Source organism: Neolamprologus brichardi, chromosome 2 (assembly GCF_056152115.1).
Source record: "Neolamprologus brichardi isolate AB-2024 chromosome 2, ASM5615211v1, whole genome shotgun sequence".
Taxonomy (NCBI): Eukaryota; Metazoa; Chordata; class Actinopteri; order Cichliformes; family Cichlidae; genus Neolamprologus; species Neolamprologus brichardi.
The window spans coordinates 30004169-30024351 of record NC_142105.1 but is presented as its reverse complement, the minus strand read 5'-3'; the positions used below and the strand labels follow the sequence as shown (position 1 = coordinate 30024351).

General features: G+C 40.7%; 4 protein-coding genes across 10 annotated transcripts in view; 2 read left to right on the top strand and 2 right to left on the bottom strand.

Annotated features, from left to right (window-relative positions):
• The first annotated feature begins 1387 nt into the window (after nt 1–1387).
• On the top strand, nt 1388–4093 carry rnaseh2c (ribonuclease H2, subunit C). Its single transcript, XM_087850692.1, has 5 exons — nt 1388–1473; nt 2100–2254; nt 3059–3171; nt 3270–3389; nt 3878–4093. The coding sequence occupies exons 2-5, from the start codon at nt 2101–2103 to the stop codon at nt 3899–3901; spliced, it is 411 nt and encodes a 136-aa protein (XP_087706818.1). The 5' UTR covers nt 1388–1473; nt 2100; the 3' UTR covers nt 3902–4093.
• A 1479-nt stretch (nt 4094–5572) lies between these two features.
• zbtb3 (zinc finger and BTB domain containing 3) lies at nt 5573–13809 on the bottom strand. 3 transcript variants are annotated; one of them, XM_035910071.2, is made up of 4 exons: nt 13759–13809; nt 13308–13462; nt 11633–12459; nt 5573–10280 (listed from the first exon to the last, which is right to left on the bottom strand). In XM_035910071.2, exons 2-4 carry the CDS (start codon nt 13392–13394, stop codon nt 9212–9214), a joined length of 1983 nt encoding a protein of 660 aa, XP_035765964.2. In that variant the 5' UTR covers nt 13395–13462; nt 13759–13809; the 3' UTR covers nt 5573–9211. The 3 variants fall into 3 exon arrangements, with proteins under 3 accessions (XP_035765964.2, XP_006781377.2, XP_006781378.2); XM_006781314.3 differs by having other exon boundaries at nt 13308–13797; XM_006781315.3 differs by having other exon boundaries at nt 5573–10277; nt 13308–13797.
• Nucleotides 13399–19293, top strand: trpt1 (tRNA phosphotransferase 1). Of its 4 annotated transcripts, XM_006781313.3 has the most exons (8): nt 13478–13561; nt 14025–14137; nt 14660–14741; nt 16866–17035; nt 17969–18146; nt 18223–18279; nt 18372–18482; nt 18587–19293. In XM_006781313.3, exons 2-8 carry the CDS (start codon nt 14066–14068, stop codon nt 18607–18609), a joined length of 693 nt encoding a protein of 230 aa, XP_006781376.2. In that variant the 5' UTR covers nt 13478–13561; nt 14025–14065; the 3' UTR covers nt 18610–19293. The 4 variants fall into 4 exon arrangements, with proteins under 4 accessions (XP_006781374.2, XP_006781373.2, XP_006781376.2 ...); XM_006781311.3 differs by lacking the exon at nt 14660–14741 and having other exon boundaries at nt 13399–13561; nt 18420–18482; XM_006781310.3 differs by lacking the exon at nt 14660–14741 and having other exon boundaries at nt 13399–13561.
• The window catches only part of fermt3b (FERM domain containing kindlin 3b), a 17994-nt gene continuing 16977 nt past the window's right edge, over nt 19167–20183 (bottom strand). For both annotated transcript variants that reach the window (XM_087850642.1, XM_006781309.3), the window contains one exon: nt 19167–19959. In XM_087850642.1, coding sequence (XP_087706768.1) covers nt 19780–19959 — 180 coding nt within the window. In that variant the 3' untranslated portion in view covers nt 19167–19779. The remainder of the gene's footprint in view (nt 19960–20183) is intronic.

Here is a 20183-nt window from a genome sequence, read left to right as displayed (position 1 = left end):
ATGAGCAAAAACTCCCCCAGGAAACTTCTCCTTAGTGGCTCTCGGACTCACATTGGACAGGATTTAGTCCATCCCACACTAAGACAGATGCTGCTGCCAACTGTAGCAGAGTTCTCAGAACTGAACAAGACTTCAGTAACACTGCGACACACGTCATCAAAATACTCCGAATGTACGAGACATTTCAAAGTGTACTATGACATGTGAGATTATTTAGTGATGGTACTTGAAATAATGCCTAAAAACTAACATATTTGTCCATATTCAGTGTTTGAATCCATAGCGTAACAAATGCTAACTCATGATCTAATGCTGCATGAGGTCTAGTATTCTGAACTGTGTATTGGTTTTATGTCCAGCAGAAACTGATAATCATATCAAACTGTTTGCTGAACTGATCATTTATTGTTGATCTATTTTGTTTTATCTCGTGGTCCATCGTCCCCGGGGGTTTTTTGTTTCAGTTTTGTGTTATCTTGTGTTCTGCTTCATGTATTTTTTTAATAGCATTATTACTGGTAGTGATAATAGTCTCCCCAGTGTTTCTATTTGTATCACCATCTGTCTATTTTCTGTTTTAATGCCTTGTTCCCCCTTTTGTTCCTTTGCCTCTGATATCCAGTTAAGTGTTAGTGTTCATGTTTCCAACAGCCTCTGTATCAGTTTGTATTAGTTTTATTTGTATTTGTATTAGTTTTATTTCACATCTTGTTCCTCTCTTGTTAGGAACGTTCAGAGAGCTACACTCCTGTCTTCCTCTTTATCTGTTAGTTCATTTCAACACTGTTTTACAGTGTTGAAATGAACACTGATGAACACACACACACAACACACACACACACACACACACACATATATATATAAATAATCATTAAATGAAACACTGAGATCTCTTACTTAAGTAAGGGTAAGTACTTGTTATGTGCTACTTATGTGCTACTCAAAATGTATTTATGTATGTTAATAATTATGTAATAATTACTTTATTATGTTATATATGATATTATGCAGACATATAATATATGTATATATACGTACATAATAAAATACAAATACTTATATGAAAACTGGGAATTAACGTGTTTTTTTTTTTTAATTAAACCTTTAAAATCGAAGCAATTGAGTTGGCCGCTAATTTCACTTCAAATAGAAAGCCAAATTACAAAGACAGGTGTTTAACCCCCCACCAAATAGATAAATAAATAAATAAAAAGGATACGGCTAACTACCTCATATCTAGAGGTGCGAGTGTGATTCACAGTTCGAGGGCGAAAACACAAAAGCTACAAGCCTTGGAAAATCGTTGTGATCGAGCTTCACCGGGAAGAGGCGCTATTCTGGGGCTGAGCAGAAAATACCCGCCAAAATATCTTCTGGCGTAGAAGAAGAAGGTTTTGTCCAATCACAAGCTCTGTTTGTTGTTTACCGGAAAAGATCCAGTTTAACGTTTCACGTTTGGAAAACTGCAGAAAGGTAAGGGTGGAGATATATGTCTTTTAAATAAATGTAAGACTTTTATTGCATGTTGTATGGTATTTAATAGGAATTATTTTCTCTGAGATTCTTTGGAAAACATGCATGTGCTCACTTTGAGTATGTCGTATTCTGTGTATGAAAAATGGAGACCAACGAATAACTATTCTCATCGAAAGCCAGAAAAAAAATATTGTTTTAAAGTAAGTATTACTTTTGGCTGCTCTCAGATACTCAGGCAGACTGAAAGCTGTCTACCAAAAAGTTTCATCCTGTGCTGTGATGCATGGATTACATAGCTGAAGTTCTGACAGATAGTTATGGATGACAGGGAATCAGACAAGTAGGCTGGCAGAACAACAGAAAAAGCTGTAAACAGGTGGAATAACATTGAAGTCACCATGAGTTCTGAATCAATTGCAGATGATTTATTGTTTGTTTTATTTTTGAGTACACTAGTGTGCTGGACATAAGAGCTCAAAAAACCTACTATTGTGAACCTATAGTGACATCTGCAGTTTTTTTCCCCTTTTTTTGTAATCTGTGACTGTGTTTGATAAAAGAGACTGAGGTTAAATTAAAAACTAAAAATGTACTTTCTTTTTTCTTCTGTCTCCTGGCTGCAGGATGTCCTGTAATTCCAGTGTTATTCGACTTTGTGCATCATCAGTGGGACAGGCACCGCAAGCTCCAGTCCACCTCATGCCATGTGAGATTGAACACAATGGGCCAGCACAGGTCAACCAATACTTCACTGCTACCACCAAAGACCAGAAACAAGGTAAACACAAAATCTTTTGATATCTGCTAATATGGATTAATCCACAGTGGACAGATAAAAATGTAGAGATAAAAGATCACTAAATGTGTAAATAAAGCAAACAGTTGCCAGTATCCTGGTTTTAAACTGTTTTTGCAGCTTTTTTAATAACTGCTGTTTCTGATATGATTAATTTATTTTGGGGGTAAAAGTGGAATGGTTTTTAAGAATTCTTGGGAATTTTTAGTTAAAGTGAGTTGCTATTTAACACTTAAGTAAGTAATGAAAATGTAGCTTTATTGTCCTTTTTGAGACAGAAAACACTAACAAAGCGCAAAAACCAGCATATGCTAAAGCAAAGTGGACACATATGAACACTACCTGAATGTCTGTCTGAACAGATGAGTTTTAAGCTTCATTATAATGGATGCCACAGAATCAAGGGTGTGTGTAAAAAGTGGTAAACTATTCCCTAGTTTTGGAGGTTTGGAAGTCACTATCATATTTAGTTTTCAGATGGGTTTGCAGAATCACAAGAAGACCCCTACCTAAGGACTTGAGAACACAAGTGGAGTAGTTTGACAAAATATGTGGGGGCCTCAACCTGTAAGGCCATAAAAGTGAGAACCAAGATTTTAAACAATTCAAAAACTTTAAAAGTGGGATGTTATGCGAAGACTTATGAGAGTGAGTTAAAGCCTTACAGGATCAGTTTAGACAGACTGGAGGCGACAAGTAGGTGCTTTAGGAAAGAAAACTGCGCATTACACAGCACACATCAAGAATCCTCAATGCTTTGTTTTGTTTTTTCCTTTCACATTGCAGATAAGTCAGTGTCATTCAGGGGACGTGGGTTAAAGGGGCAGGAGATCAGCTGTCCGCAGGGCTACACAGGGCTGGTACTGAAAGAGATCAACAAACCCGGCTCAGACCAGGAGGTAAATACCACTGGAGATGTGGGTCCAAGCACTAACTATTTCATAAAATCAGATGCGTAGATGAGGTTTTTGTAACTTGTGTTTATGTGTGTTTTCAGGACAGGACAGTGAAAGTATCCTCTGTATTTGACAAAATGACCTACTGGAACCTGGAAACACCTCCTAATTCAGATGATACTATTGTGATGGCAATGGATTGGCCTGATTTGGCTGAGGCAGTGAGTTGTTTTTCCCCTCTTGGATCCATTAATCCAAGATCAAACCAATCTTTGTTTCCTAGTAATTAATATTTATTACATTTAACATAAATAATGTGGGTTTTTTTGGTGAAATATGACCCAAACAAGCTTGGGATACCCTTGGCTGTATTTTGGAGCAGGTTCATATACTATTCAGTCACCTTTAATCACATCCTACAAGAAATTAAGCATGTAATACCAGTTGTTGCTTGAAGCTGCTGTTCTGAGTTAATTACCAGTTATTTCCTGGATCTATATTACATTTCCATCTGTGGCTATTCAGAACATGTTCACCGGGTTTCATAAATATCAATCTGGACGTTTTCTTGTAAACTCAAATTGCAGTTGAGGCTCATTCTCTTTGGTGGAGGAACCGCGTTTAATTCAACTGATGAAAATGCAAAAGACACAGACAGAAATATTTTCAGATATTTGCAGGTTTGTCCTGATATTTTGTCTCTTCACAGATCCACGCTCCAGTAGAAGACTGAAGAGGCTGCCTGATATCTCCTCAGCATTTTACATATGAAATGCGCCGCTTGCTGGTTATTCATGATAAGTGGTGGAAAGGCTTAAGAAATATTTTCAGTAAGTGTTGCTTTTGCAGAGCAATAACCTTTGTATATATCTTTAATGACATGTTTTTTTCTAGTGAACAAAAAAAAATAAAATAAAAGTCACTGACCAAAGTGTGCAATGTTTTATTCACTGAAAAAATTACCATGTTCATGTGGCACGTTCTACTCAACACTGTTTATTCACAAGGGCACATTTAGATTCTGTAGACTGGCTACTATAAAACCCTCTAATATGTATTAACTGCAATTATGATATGATTACGGTATGGTAATAACGACACACAGCAGCTGTCACACAAATACACTTAAGGTGGTGCAGAATGAAAGAGTGTTTAACATTAACTTAAAGTTTAAACAGAAGGCAGAAAACTGCATCTGTTCAAGTGTGTTGATACTGTGGTGGTTCTCAGTCATGGTAGTTTCAAGTGCTTGAAAACTATTCATTGCAAATGCGTAATTGACCCTCAGGTCCACCTCCAAGGATACAGTCCCCACTAAGACAGTCAATCAGCTGTCTCAGACAGCTGATGAAGCCTCTTGGGTGAGAGGCAAGAAGAACATAAAGAAGTCCAGCTGCCTTCTTTTCAAGCACTTGAGACGATATGCTGTTCTGTCAAATTACAGAAGTAAAACTGGTATGAGAATTAATCAACCTGTTAGCTAATCAAGAAATGTTGGCCAGGAGCGTTCAGGGTTTTGTCTCCTTAACAACATTTGATTGTATCTGATGAACAATGTCAAACAAAGTCTGAAATGTGTGGTGATAAGACGCAGAAGTTACGACCGGACATGCACAGAGCTGAGAGCATAACTTGCAGTAAACTACAATGTAAAATCCAATCCTGTGCAGGTCACTGGAAATAAAAAAGTTAATTTAACACTTTTATCCATTTCCATTATTTTCAGATGCAACTTCAGTATTTCTGGATCAGTTACTTTATGTTCCTCATTTGACACTTACTGCATTAGAGATAAAGAGGAAGGAAATGAAAACAAGAGAAAGAAACGAGGCAGGTATTGACAAAGTGACTTCAAAACAGTTTGAGCTCACATTAGGTGCTATAAAATGGCACAAAAATCAACTGTTTCTGGCACTGAAAGAGCAGTCATACAAATTTAACAAATAAAAAAATAAAACCTTTGTGTTTGTTTTGAGTTAATACAGCATAAGTGGTATAGCATGTCACATGACTAATATTTTTAGACATCTTTTTCATCTCTTCTGATAATTTTAACAAACATACATCTTTGATGCAACAATGATGAAGATATTTAAAATTACAAACTTGGGTGCAAAGTGTCACTTAATATTACAAAGGGTACACAATAGTACAGCTATCAAATCTGTTCCAGGGCTCCAGTAGACAACAGTGAACATTAAACAGATTAGATTTGTGAATGAAAGAAGTACCAATATGTGTGGATAAGATTGGGATCAAATTTCCAGAAAGGAAAGTTGGGGTATCTGTGAGAGATATAAAAGTCAGTCAGTGGCAGGGGTGGGAAATTTTCTCTCAGCCACTCAAACATTTAACCAGCCACGATTTTAATTTTTTGTGTGTAACATTTGCCTTGTTACACATCTGTGTAACATTTGCAATGTGGCGTTACATTTACTCCAGAAATATAACGCCACATTGCAAATGTTACTGATCGATTTTTCCTCCCTCTTCTAGATCCCCCTTTTCCATTAGTACCTACTCGGATTGATTCGCCACGGGACTCAACTCAGATCGACTGGTTTTCCATTACAAATCAGTACTACCTAACCTGCGTGGTTGTCATCACAGCAATGTGTCAGAAAACCCTGCAACTTTATTAATATGCGACATGAACACTACAAAAAAAGGTGGACGTTGAGGCAAGAATATACCTGCTGCTTAGTCTGTGGCTTTTCGTCAGACTTGGGGACCACAGAGTTGTTTTTGTAGCCATTTCCCCTGCTGCTGGGTTTCGAAAATGGTGGTTTCAATTTTCGCGAACGCGACGCTCTTATGACTCATTGAGTGGCGCTACCGACAAATGTCACATTTTAGTACCTGCTCAGATCGCATAATGGCATTTACAGCAGACTAGCAGCAATTCAGATGCATTGTTGCCCGCGAAACGTCAGTAGTGCAAATTGATTGTAGTTTTTTCTGTTCAAATTTAAACCCGCAATGGTGGCTTGTGCATTGTTCAAATTTACACACCACTTCATAAATTTACAGACATTTGGCCAGTGTCGGGTCCTAATTTCCACCACTGGCCAGTGGGTAAACTGAGCTCTTAAGTTCGAGTTAACACGTGAGACATACAGAGGTAACTGCGTGGTAAGTTTAAAAGGGTGCTTTAGAGAACTTTTAACTATCGGATTTCAATTTTAACTCTATTAATATTTTAAAAGTAAGCAGAATCAAGTATGAATGCAAGTTAGACAGGCAACTGCGGAGGTAAGAACTGATTTGGGTAATGTGTGTTAAAAAAAAGAATCCAAAATAGATTAGGTCTTGATGGATGCTCAATCATCCAGGTAAGTAAATCCCAAAAGGTTAATTCTCTTCATCTGAACGTAGCGTTTTCAATGGGAGAAACGTTTTGTCACTCATCCAAGTGACTTCTTCAGTCCTAGCTGACTTACAATGCTTCTAGATGAGAATACTCTTAAAAAGGTGCTTGAATTCACTGAGAAGGCTCGTCTAGCACAGCATGAGAAGTCTAAGATCAGACAACAAAGGAAGTTTGACTTACTTGTTATGCGTCGGAAACGACAGCGAAATACAGAGAGTGTCCCCAGCAGCCAGAAGAGAGAAGAATTCCACAACAAAGATGTGGACAAGTGGGTGAAAAATTTGTCTGACAGACAACTCACCCAACCAGAGAAAAACATCCTTGCAAAAGGTTTGAACTTTGCTGTGACGCCGAGACAAATCCCACTAGTGGAACTGATCACAGCCACAGAAACAGCAATTCGACAACAACAAAATTGCAGACTTGGAAGCAGAACAACTACAGAGTTCCAGCCTGTCTCAGCAATGCAAAGCCCCCAGCATCTAACATCAGCATGGAGGAGAGGAAGGCACTCACATCACTTAGTAATGACAATAACATTATCATCTTTCCAGCAGATGAGGGTAGGTGCACGGTCTTGCTAAACTAGAAAGACTATCATGAGAACATGCTGTCACTGCTCAGTGACAAAAATACTTATGAACCCCTCAAACGAGACCCAGGAAGTGGCTACAGGAAGAGGGTGGTAGATTGTCTGAAGCAGTTAGAACAAGACAACGCTATTGACCGGACTTCATATGACAAGCTATAGGGGAATCAACACCAAGTCTTTACGGTTTGCCGAAGACACATAAACAGGGGGCACCTTCAAGACCAATTGTCTGTATGATCAACTCACCCATTGGTAGACAGCTCTAAACACCGCATCCAGAACACCTTGGATTTTGTTGATAAGGTGAGGTATGTCATTATGGAGTTCACCAGGGAGGATACAAAAACTGACAGGTTAGCCTTCTTAGACTGTGAGATTTCCATCAGTAATGGGGGAGATTTAAAAGCTAATGTGTACCGTAAACCTACGCATACAGATCAGTATTTAAGGTTTGACTCTCATCATCCACTGGAGCACAAACTTGGTGTCATCAGGATGCCTCAACATAGAGTGAACACCATCCCCACAGACAAAGCGCCAGGGAAGCAGAAGAACATCACGTCAAGAAGGCCCTGAGCTAATGTGGTTATCCCAGCTGGACATTTGTCAAAACTGGGAAGGTGCCTAAAGAAAGCTCCAGCTGATCCAGGAGAGAAGGACATCTGCTGCCTAAGCGAAAGCCCATAGTAGTGCCTTATATGTCAGGAGTATCATTTTCTAAACACTGAATCTCTGTGGCTTTTAAATCCCAAAAACATGCTGCGTCAAAAATAGGTCCATCCTAAGGATAGGGTCCCCCTACATAAACAGAGTAATATAATATAATGTAGTGGATGGCACAACACAGAAGTGCTAACTTGTCAGGCCAGGACTCCACAGTCTATTTACACCTACAGGCCACTGGACACTCTTTCAATGATGAGGATGTACACATCCTGGACAGGGAGGAACGCTGGTTTGAGTGGGGAGTCAAGAAGGCCATTTAGGTGAAAAGGGAAAGACCATCTCTGAATCGAGGAGGGGGCCAGCGGTACATCTTTCGTGATCTTACAATGCAGCCATTCCCCAACTCTGTGAACGGTACTCGTGGCCATTGATCAGTGGTCTTTGATCAGTGGATGTTGATCAATGGTCAGGACAATTTGCATATTAATAATCAAGGAAGTGACCTTACAACCCATTGCTCATTCAGTGAGCTTGTTCTGTTATTGTGCAATGTATAATGTACTGTTTATAAGGTTGGGGAAACCTGCAGTCAGCTGAGACTGAAGAAGATAATCGGTGAGTGACGAAACGATTCTCCCATTGAAAATGCTACATCCAGATGAACAGAACCAACCTTCTGGGGTAAAACAGGATATATGTCTAGGATTATCTGAAACAAAAGTTCATAAATTGAGGAAATAATTAGCTAGATAGAGATTGATTGGACGATGGGAGATTGGATAATATGTGCAGCAGGCTAAGCGTAATTTATGGTCCCAAAAATGTGTTTGTCTGCATACATCTTTCCATTCGGGGTGAAAAATACAGAACAGGCAGTGGCTGCAGTTGACAACTTTTTACTGTTTTAACACTCTGCTTCACTTCAGCTCTTTTGTATGTTATATATGCTGTATGTATGCTGATGGATCAACAACAGCACAAGCAAAAGTGTCTCACAGACCGGTTGCACCACATACTTTGTACACTGCCTCCATATGACAACGGAGCTCTCTGCAGGTATACGGGCAACGCCTAAACTGCCAGCGGACAGCAAACACACTCTCTTTGTTGGACCATAAACTCAGCTTTAGAGTGATTAAGGACAAAGAGAGATGGAAACATACTGATGAATGAAACATGTGGTGAGCAGATGGAAGGAGTACTGTAAGAAGCTGATGAATTAAAAAATCAAAGAAGAGGACAGACAAAAGATAGTGAATCAGGAAATGTAGAGGATTAGTAAGGAGGAAGTGAAGGCAGCTATGAAGAGAATAAAGAGAGGAAAGGTGGTTGGTCCAGATTACATACCAAACAGTATGGTCTTTGAGAAAATGTACATACTGTACATTTTGTTGTGGAAGCGAAAGGTATCTGTGTTAGCTAAGAGGTGGAGGTGGTGGTGGCTGCGCTGGCAGAGAGGACTCTGTGTCTGCTTTGCTGCGTTTGGCTGGTAGCGTGAGGTCATGTGCTTTGCGAATGTGTCGGTACAGATCGCCCGATTGTGTGTAGCTTCGGTAGCAGTAGCGACACTCATACGGCCGCTCCCGTGTGTGCACAATGGCGTGGCGTCTCAGGGTGTAGGTGCACGAGAAAGTTTTTCCACAGACACCACACGTTGGTACGTCCTCTACGAAGTTTCCTACAGAGTCCTGGAGCTCCTGGAAGTATGCAACAGGGTCGGAATGCTGCTGAGATGTGGATGGAGGAATGAGGGATGCAGTGAAGTTAGAAGCATCGTGGGAGGAAGGTCCAGCCCCAGAGGAGGAGGAGGAGGGAGAGAGGGGGAAGGAGTAATCATTTATTTGGGAGGTCAATTGTAAGAAGCCCTGTGGGTGAGAAGAGAGAAACTGGGGGCTGTTCAGATCTTCTTCCTGGATGTCATCTTCAAAGTCATCATCAACTTCCATCACGGGTTCTCTCTCTCTGCTTTCCTCTTTCTCCTCCTCTAGCTCTTCATCTGATATAACAATGGCCTCCACTTTGACTTTCACATTCTCTCCATCATTGCCTCTCCTATCTGTCCCCATTAGAGGGTGATTTTTAGTATTAGATGAAGCTCCAGTGCTCCCCTCAGGTCCTTTAAGCATTTGTCTCTGAGGAGGAGGAGCAGCAGCGAGGGATTCTGAGCTCTGGGTTTGAAGCGATATGGCACTCTGAATTTGGATCTGTGGAGGCGCACGCCGGGACAGCGTCTTTGGTGCGCTTAATTGTAAATGTGAGGTCAGAGCTGATGCTTGGATCAACATAACCATCTGCTGTCCTTTGCCTAATGTACTTCTGTCATCAGTCACTGAGGGTTCCCCTAAAGAGCCATTGCGTGGGAGTTGCGGTTTATCAGGATGTGCACTGGATTCTGACTGGGGAAGAGCAACCAGTGAGCGACCAGCAGCCTGGCTCACTGGGACCAGAGAAGAAGAAGATGAGGAGGAAGGCTGCTGGTTACTGCTGAAAAATAAAAAGGAAGATACAAAGCCTTTTAATAACAAGAAATAAGAATGTTCAATTTCTTATGGTTTAATCTAAATAATGATCATATGTCCTCTCAGAGAAGGCTGTATTGAAATCAGATTTTACTTTACTTCTCCTGTTGTTTATATGTATATATATATATATATATATATATATATTAGGGGTGCAACGATACTCGTATCGATATTGAACCGTTCGATACAGTGCTTTCGGTTCGGTACGCATATGTATCGAATAATACAACATTTTTAATTTATTTTATCAACTTTTCTTCTGACGATGCTGTTTGTGAGCGCTCAGTGGATCTGCGTTCGACTACTCCGCCTAGGCTGCACTGTCAAGCGCAGATCCACTGAGCGCAGTGCAAGCTAGCAAGACAGAAGCTAAGCTAGTTGCAACATGGCAAATTGAACCTCCCCCACCCTCATTCAGATCTGACCTTTGGAACTATTTTGGTCTTCATGTGAAGTATGACCCTGAAGGTAAGCGCGTCACGGACAAAAGTAAAACAGTATGTCGGATGTGCCACGCAATGCTCAATTACATGGGTGGGAACTAGTGTGTTAGCGCAGTTAGCTTGTTAACATGTTGACGCCTTCCAGCCCCACACTCGGGGCGATCCGCGGTAGCTCGTTAACGGAGATTTGCCTTATTATGGCGTTGACGTCATTTCAGATTAACGCCGACAGCACTAGTGGGAACAAAATGAATATGACTGCACATTTACGCCAACATCATCCTAGTGCAAAGACAAGTGGAAGCAGACAAAAGCAACAAGCACGCATGCTACAAACTTTACCCGAGTCATTTAGACAGCCGTTAGCACATGATTCTCCTTATGGGGACCTGATATGTTTAATATGCTGTTGAGAGTATACCCCAGAAGAAGTGTATAGTATAACTTTTATTTTGGAAAGAGCCATTTCTCTGTAATAAACTCTCTTTTCCAAAGATGAGTGATTTCTCAATCAGATAGATTTATTATTTTATCCCTTTGTTGTTTCAGCAACATTAAATTTAAAAACTGTACTTTTGAGTTAAAATATAAATTTATAATTTTAATAAATGACAAATTAAAAAAGCATGAACATTTTTTTGTATCGAAAAAATATTATACCTTGACACCAAAGTATCGAACCGAACCGAACCGTGAATTTTGTGTATCGTTGCACCCCTAATATATATGTGTCCTTACACCCTTAAAAACATCTGATTATGAAACTGAATTAAAGACAACACTAAATAATTATAGAACAGAATTAAGTAATGTATGCTGCAATTTAAATGTTTTTCCTTATTTTCTGTCTGTAAATCAACAATTTATCTACCTGCATGTCTCAGTGGTGCTACAAGGACTACAGAGTGCTGTGCATTCTCCTTGATGCACAGCCCCCATCCTGATGTGACCTCCAGGAGCAGGGGCAGACTGGCCTGTGATGAAGCCTTGCACCAGCTCTCCACCTGGGGGCAGAGGAGGGCCATCCATGCCTGGCTGAGTGGTATCGGCGAGATCGGGGCTCAAAGGAGTCTGAACTCGTGCCTCTGATGACCCCCCACCAGTCCTTTGTTCAGAATTCACAGTCTCCACATGGCGCCTCTCTGCCACCATGGATGCTGATAACAGTGGTGCAGCTATGGTGACTGGATTTGAGTGATCTGATGCCACGGCCACCATGGGCTCTGCTCCACGGTCACCCCCATCCTCCCTACGTGTCTCTATTTCCTTCCTCGAACCAGCACTCTCTTCAGAGCGTGTGCTGTCTGCCTCAGCCAGAGGCCCTCGTCTCTGCAGCCGCCTCTTGCAAACTCTTACCACCTCATTCATGTGTAGAAAGCTTGCAGCTGCCAATACGTCCTCCACTGGAGGTGACTCTTCAAGCTGCAGCACTCCTTCATAGACAAAGTCCAAGAGCAAGCCAAATGCAGCTGATGTGACAATGTCACTGTCGAGCGTGACAGAGCTGCTGGTGCCGTTTCCTCCTGGAGAGTCTGAGTAGAACATATGGAAGAATGGCGAGCAGGAGGCCAAAACAGCCCGGTGAGCCAGGAAACGGGATGAGCCCACCAGGACGGTGCAGTCACAGAGGAAGCCCCGCTGGCGCTGAGACCGCAGGGCGGACAGCAGCTGCTGGGAATGCTGAGGAAATTCCATCACCTGAGCAAAAGAGACAGGGAGAGATGCGTTTAACCCCTACAAGTGAAAATTTCTGTATGAAACTATACTGAATCACAATACAGTAAAGCAAAGCACAATTATACAAAAAGAGAATTTGTTCTTGTGGGATAACTGTAGGTAAATATTGTGCACTGGAAAATGTTTAAAATGTCTTCAAAGCTGGAAACAGATTATAGTTATCACAGTGTTTAATAAAGCATTTATGACATGTCTGCTTAATAGGAAGACAACATGTTACCTATGCACAAAATAAAGCACAATAACCTAAATAAGTTAATTAACTTATTTTCTCTGAGTGACTAGGGTGAAACAGTAACAGTGTGATTTTTTTTAAATGTACTCTTTAGATAAATTAATGTTAATGCTTAGATAAACATCTAATAATATTTTATAAGACTATATGTAGAGAAATCATAGGGGGACACTACAGCTAAATACAACAAACATTTCCTAATTACTTAAACTTACTAACAAAATATATTATATCTTTTCTGACACTGTTCCATATAAACGATAACTGTTGAATAATGACAGGTCTCATCTAATTTTGCACCAAGATACATTACTTTTCCAGAACAGACACTGGATAATGCCGAGGTCAGAATTGCTAGTGCAAGATTTATACAGTTATGCAGTTTTTGTTGTTGTTGTTGTTGTTGTTGTTGTTTTTAAATCATTATACCAGTAAATAAATGGCTACGGCAATAAATAAAAAAGAGAGAAGCTATTTTTAAAATTGGAAATTGATTATTTGGAGCAAAAAGTTAAAGTGGCTATCACCATATATCGAGAGAGAGAGAGAGAGAGAGATAAAATAAAAGACTCACGGCAAACTCTTCGTGTTTCCGTCTTTCGGCGCCGTTTAATGGCAGGTAAGACTTTAAACAGCCGTCCAGCTTTAACGTTGCTAACATTAGGTTTCCATGGTGACCTGCTCGAATTCTTCGGTCCGCTGGCAGATCTCTTCATCCACGAGCTCAATCTGTAACATGGGACGTTTCACACAAACAGGAGAAGAAGAAGCACGACTGAAAGCGTACACTTTTCAGAAATCCCTCCTGCTGCCCAGCGAGAAAATCAGGTAACCCAAGCTCAACGATGCTAGCATTAGTTAGCCAAGTTAGCTCAGGTTCTGTGTTCAGTTCCAGTACCAGGAGTATCCGGACAGTCCGTACTGTTTATTTACCAGATAGGTTCTTATTTACCACGGACGGAAACTATCGTTTCTATTCTTGAGTGCGTCATTGTTTTTGGTGGGTGTCCTGAACATTTTCTTACCTGCAGCCACTCAGACAACAGCTGTCTGTCTGAGTGATGTTTTCCTCCAGGACAAAAAAAAAAAAAAAAAAGAAAAAAAAACCGCTTTTCCTCTGTGGTGCCGAATTACCGGAGCACTGCCCGTCACAGTGCCACCTGCAAGCGGAGAACGGGAACACACAGGAAGCGAGAGCAAGCCAAAATGCTACGCGCAATGCACTGACAACAAATATTATCCTATGCAACGTTTCGCAGAATTAAAACCAGTGAAATTTATCATACAACAGCTGCAAAACGAGGTCTGAAAAGCTGAGCTGCCTGTGCGTTCATGGACAGTGCCAAAGGATGGGGAGGAAGAGGCAAAAGAGGAAGAGGAAGGAGAGGACACCGTGGTGGAGAGGTGAGAGTTTGTTGACCCATTCAGGTCGATCGTGGCTCAAGAGTTAGGAGTTCGCCTTGTTGCCGGTTCGAGCCCCGGCTTGGACAGTCTCGGTCGTTGTGTCCTTGGGCAAGACACTTCACCCGTTGCCTACTGGTGGTGGTCAGAGGGCCCGGTGGCGCCAGTGTCCGGCAGCCTCGCCTCTGTCAGTGCGCCCCAGGGTGGCTGTGGCTACAATGTAGCTTGCCATCACCAGTGTGTGAATGTGAATGGGTGGATGACTGGATATGTAAAGCGCGTTGGGGTCCTTAGGGACTAGTAAAGCGCTATATAAATACAGGCCAAATTATCCCAATTATCCCAATTTCAATTGGGATAATTTCCCGTCTTTTTAATATCTATCTAATAGTATTAGCTGTATGACAGGCAGTATGAGGGTTTTGGCATGGTAAAGTCTAGGTCCTATATTTAAACCACAGCTATAATTAGAACTAAATTTCAGTGTGTGTATGTTACTGAAAGTGATGCCTTTTCCACTACCAGGACAGAGATGTCCGCCTCTCTAAATCCATGTCTTATGCACTTCGCCATGGAGCCAGCCAGATGGGTCTGCAAATGGGTACAGGTGAGCTGCTTACAGTCAGATCTAGGTAACACAGATAATGCAGGGTAGACTGGTAGGGATGCAAATTTAGCAAGGACTCTAAAGGAGTTTTCATTTGAAAATGTAGCAAATTTTCATATTATTACCTGCAATTACACACAGGAAGTTCACAAACGCTTATAATGAGCATCAAAACCAGCCTCACACGTACACCTCCAGAAATACCTCGTGATTGTGGTCAGTTAGCTCAGTCCTTGTCTCATTTAAGCATAAAGCTTTTCTCCAGAAGTCATTTAGCTTGTCCACGTGGGCAGTATAATCATACTATAATCATTCTGCAGTTCAAATAAATCATTAAAAGCCCTAAATCACCACTATTAAGGGCTAAGACAAGTGATGTGTACTGAAAACATAAAGGACCCTGATACATAGAGATAACCTGCATGTAATTAATGTCACCATTATAAAGGACATTTAAGAACGTAGCCTGTACATATGTTTACCTAACAGCAAAATTAAGATGGACAGTTTAAAATAAATAAAACCCAATATAAACATTTTACTGAGTACCCAATATGACCTTTAAAGAAAATGATATCATTCACCCAGGTATTTGTAGTATAATACTTTCTTCACAAAGTCTCCTGCTGGATATGCTTACCAATATTATCTGAGATCTGAGGGTGATTTCTGTAAACCAACATAAATTTGGTTTCCTTAACATTAAGAAGCTGCTTTAAACAAGACAATTTGGAGCTCTGACTCAGAGCAGGGTCAGCTGGTACAGTATTATACATTGAGCTACAGCCATTGCTCAGTTCCGGTAATTAGTGTATAAGGACGTAGTGTATCTGTTAATCAGAAGTTTGGTAGTTTGATCCCTGGTTGTTCCCAATGTGTATCTTGCTAAGGCACATTCATCCACTAATGCATCAGAGTATGAATGTGTGTGAATGTTAGACAGAAAAGCACTTACACTAAAGTTGTGCCTGAAATCTGCTGGTCCGCTCGTTGAGTTTTAGGGTTGTTGCTTCTTTTACTGCTGGGATCACTTTGGACATTCCGCATCTCCTCCAGTTGTTGTTGGTACTTCTGTTTTCTTGTGTTCCTTCTTTCTGATATTGCTGTCCGCTGGGATTGCCACATCTATCACAGCTGCGGTGTTCTGCTCCTTGTCAGCCAACACTATGTCTGTTTGGTTGGCCAGCAGCTGCTTGTCTGTCTGGAACTTGAAGTCCCACAGGGCCTTAGCCCTGCCATTTTCAAGCACCTTCAGCAGTGTTTGCCATGAGGACTTGGGGATTTCTAGTCCATATGTGGAACAGATGTTCCTGTATACTATCCCAGCCACTTGGTTGTTTCTCTTGGTGTATATTTTCCCAGGTACCATCTTACCTTTTTCTACTATGTGCTGGAGTGTCTCTGGAGCACCTTTGCACAGTCTTCAACTTTGGTCTTTATCAGCTGTGCTAGATTTCTGTCTCTATGGAGCTTGTGCTTGTAGCCCTTTCTTATGCTCCTAGGATCAGAGCCTAGGAGCATAATGTTTTCCTTTAGGCATGTACAAACTATGCATTGGGAAAGTCTGAGGACACACAGAGATTAGTACCAACTAACTAGAGGAACCTCTGATTATTATCATTCATAAATTTGATTTATTGTGTTTTGTCTACATGTGATGCCGGAATGCATCCTTAGAAAACACTCACTGGTGAAATACCTAGAGTTGTCTTAATCACAATCACGTTGCTTGATGTAAACAACAAGAAGGGTAAAAAACTTCAGTTACACCAAAAAGACTTATGCATTCAATATGAAATAAGTAGTGTGAACAATTTTAAGCAATTAGAAAAGTGGTTGATACATATTTCTGATGTCCATACAACAAATTTCACCTATGGACAGATCCCATTTAATGATGCTGTCATAATATTGATAGCAGATCAATATTACCTTAGATTTATTTTTATTTTATTAATTTTAATATTGAACTTTTTAACATCCTTTTGCTGTTTTTGGGATTATTTGTAGAGAAAATGCTGCCAAATTGGAACAGTGCCTCAAACAAACAACTTGTTGCTCACAGGGCTGTAACATCCACAGGGGAAATTTGACCATAGTCATAACAGCTCTCTTCACATATAGACGGCTTCCTGTTTGTGGAGGATCTCCTGGCTCACCCGCAGTTCCACTCGTACTCGTTGGAAGACGTTGAGAGAGTTGTGGCCACAAATGACAAGCAGCGCTTTAAGCTCTGTACCCACCCCGAGGATGGCCGGCTGCAGATTCGGGCCAATCAGGGTCATTCAGTACAGGTAATGAGAGTTACAAAATGTAAGACATGTCAACACCTGTAAACTCTGAGAAGCTTATACTTGCTGTTGTCAGCACATTGGCTATATTGCATTATCTCCTAGCTAAATGCTGAATTCAGTAAATATTCAGCAGTTTGTTTGTTCTTGCTGATCAGCAAATGATTAGAAAAATATGATGAAAATGTGATTTATATACTTTTGGGACATAAAACCAAAAAGCAACTCAGAAAATGCAGACTTTGCTTTAGTCAAATACCCAATTTATGCCTTATATACTGCAGATGTGTATGTGTGGGAGAGTGTTAGTGAGTCAAAGACTATTTTGAAGAAGTTACTCTATTTCTTTGCATTCTTGTCATGGAAGAAGTCCTACAACATGGTAAAACAAACTCCATTTTATCCCAAATAATGTAATAAGTCAATGTAAATAGAGTCTTTGGAATATCAGCGTATCAGTGTCTTAGAATTAATCCCAAAATTACATTTTTAACAATCTTAAATTACAGGAAAATACACGGATACACAGAGTAGCTGTCTTTAATGTGTGCAGACTGATAATGATTATATGTGTAGTCAGGCCTTCCTAAATGCCCCACTGATGCTGGAAAAACCCTGCACGAGCGTTTGCATTTGATGTTAGGTTTAGTCCCAATAACAATGGGGAATATCTTGGAGGCTATGTTGCATATAAATTCATCTTCCTTTTAAATTTTTTGACTGCCATTTGTTGCTGACATTTCAGCTGAGCATGGGATCAGTCAAACTCTCACTAGGCTTGAGTTTAATAATTTCTCTCACTATTTTCTCCGATACTAATCAACTGCCCATGACTAATTACTAAAACAAAGCAATAGTAACCAGAATGCCTTTCTTTACCAGATTTAAGGCAGCTTTGTAAATCTGTGGCTATCCTGGCTGTGTTTCCACGGTCAGGTTGTGGATCTGGAGCTGAAACCGGTCATGGCTGGTTCTCCAGACTGCCCTGCTGAGGCTGTTCATGGCTCCTACCTCAGAAACTGGAGCTCCATCCAGCAGCAGGGCCTGAGCCGCATGAAGAGGACACACATCCATCTGGCACGAGGCTTGCCAGGGGAGGACGGCATCATCAGTGGTATGCTCGTGTGAGTTTGATGGAGAGAAGCTTGTTAGGAGGTTTGTACTACAGCGTTATTTTTTTCCCCCACCAGGCATGAGGAAAGATTGTGATCTAGCTGTGTTTATTGATGTCCCCAAAGCACTGGCTGGTAAGATTAAACCCCGATTGCTGCTGTCCAATTATCTACCTTTACTCTATATGTGTAGGAACCAATGCTACTAGTTTTATGTGTCTCTACAGATGGTATCAAGTTCTTCTGGTCTGAGAATGAGGTGCTGTTGACTGCAGGTGATGCTGAGGGTAAAATTCAACCTAAATACTTCAGCCGAGCTCTAAGACTGAGACCTTCAAGTAAGAAAAACTCTTATACAGAAATAAAAGTTTAGATTTTATGCTTACGTGGATTTGGGTTCACTATTTCCTTGTTCACTGAGCTCTATTTTGCTGTGTTCCAGGGAGCATCCTGCCACTGCAGTAACAGCAGAGAGTGCTGTCCTGTCATTGGTCATTACCGCACTCACCTGACCATGTTAGCATCCGACGGTTGGTTGATGCTTATCCCAGTTCCCCTGGCAACCCTTGTTTTCCAGCAGCATCGATTTATCAGCAACAGAAGTGCATATTCAGAAATCTCCCAAAGTGGCACCTGATTGGTAAACTTTAAACTGTTGATTCATTATTGAAAGTGAACAGGACAGAAGGTACATCCTTATTTTTATATGACAATTCAACAAACTTAAAAATACAGAGGCCTTGTTTTCCCCACTTCATGCTAAATAAAGCGTTGTACCAATGACTACCAGGATATTTTAACTGGCAGATCTTTAAATAAAGCGTATTGTGCATGTGGTTAGTCACGTGGCTAAGCATGGGAAATGAGAGGATGCAGACATTGAGGTTTAACGGACTGCAGTTTCCAGTAAGATATGGACTGACACGCACAGTGTGTGAGGGAAGATAACTTGTTTGAGGTTTCCTGTGTAAGAAATTGCCAAAATATGTCACAGCCATAAGGAGGGAAAACAAGAGATAATGAAAAGTATACAGCTCTATTTATTTTAGTAAATGTTTTATGTGGTGAATATTTTTATTGCCATTTATCTTATATTTCTCAGTCATATCATTACCTGTAACATTAATTTCTAATAAAAAGTTTAAGTAACACTGGGTCTGGAGCTCTGGACATTCAAGGCTTTCAATTCTGAGCAATGCTGATTACATTTCTTGACAGAGTGAGTTCAGAAAAGCAGTTAGAAGTTAGAGCTGGCTGATTCAGCTGTTGAATTTACATTTCTTTGAGTCTGATTATGACGCCTGCTGAACCTGGACCAGAAGCCCAGCAGATTGGCCCAGCAGCAGTCCATCCTGTAGGGCGGGGGGAAGTCAGCATGAGGACCGCTGGAGTCTTGAACATGTCAGAACATATCAAGTTTAACATCCACTGATGTGTGAATGGAAAACTTGGTGTACTTACAAGTTTCTAACACATTTTCAGTAAACTGAATATCTTGTTTTTGACGATTTCCTTATCTTTTTGTGGCTGCTTGAGTTAAACATTAAGTCTTTTTCCATGCTGGTTTTCCACTGAGACACAGGAGGTCTGATGGGCTGTCAACCATCCCATTGTCTGGGCTTTTGTGTTTCAGTCTTAGAGAGCTTCGTGGCCACCGGTCAGCTTGTGGAATAGCTCCTCATTAAGCGTTTCGCTCTTCTCCCGACTGCGTGTCGACATGAAAATGTAGCCTCCGATAAACTCATGAACGATTTTGCAATCAGCGGTCACACAGCTGAAGGCAATGTTCACATTCCCTTCAAACTCAATGGCCATCTGGAGTAGACGAAAATGAACACAAAAGAAATGCAGAGCTATTTAGAAAAAAAATCTTAATCCAGGGATGAAAAATATCTTCACTACAAATATACATACATATCCCAAGTTGTAAGTCATTAGGGCAATAGCTCCTAAATTTTCTTTCTGGTTTTGTAAAAGCATATTCATCAATCTCAGTTTCATTTCAGGTTTTTCACCTGGTTGTCTGTGCCCCACAGTTT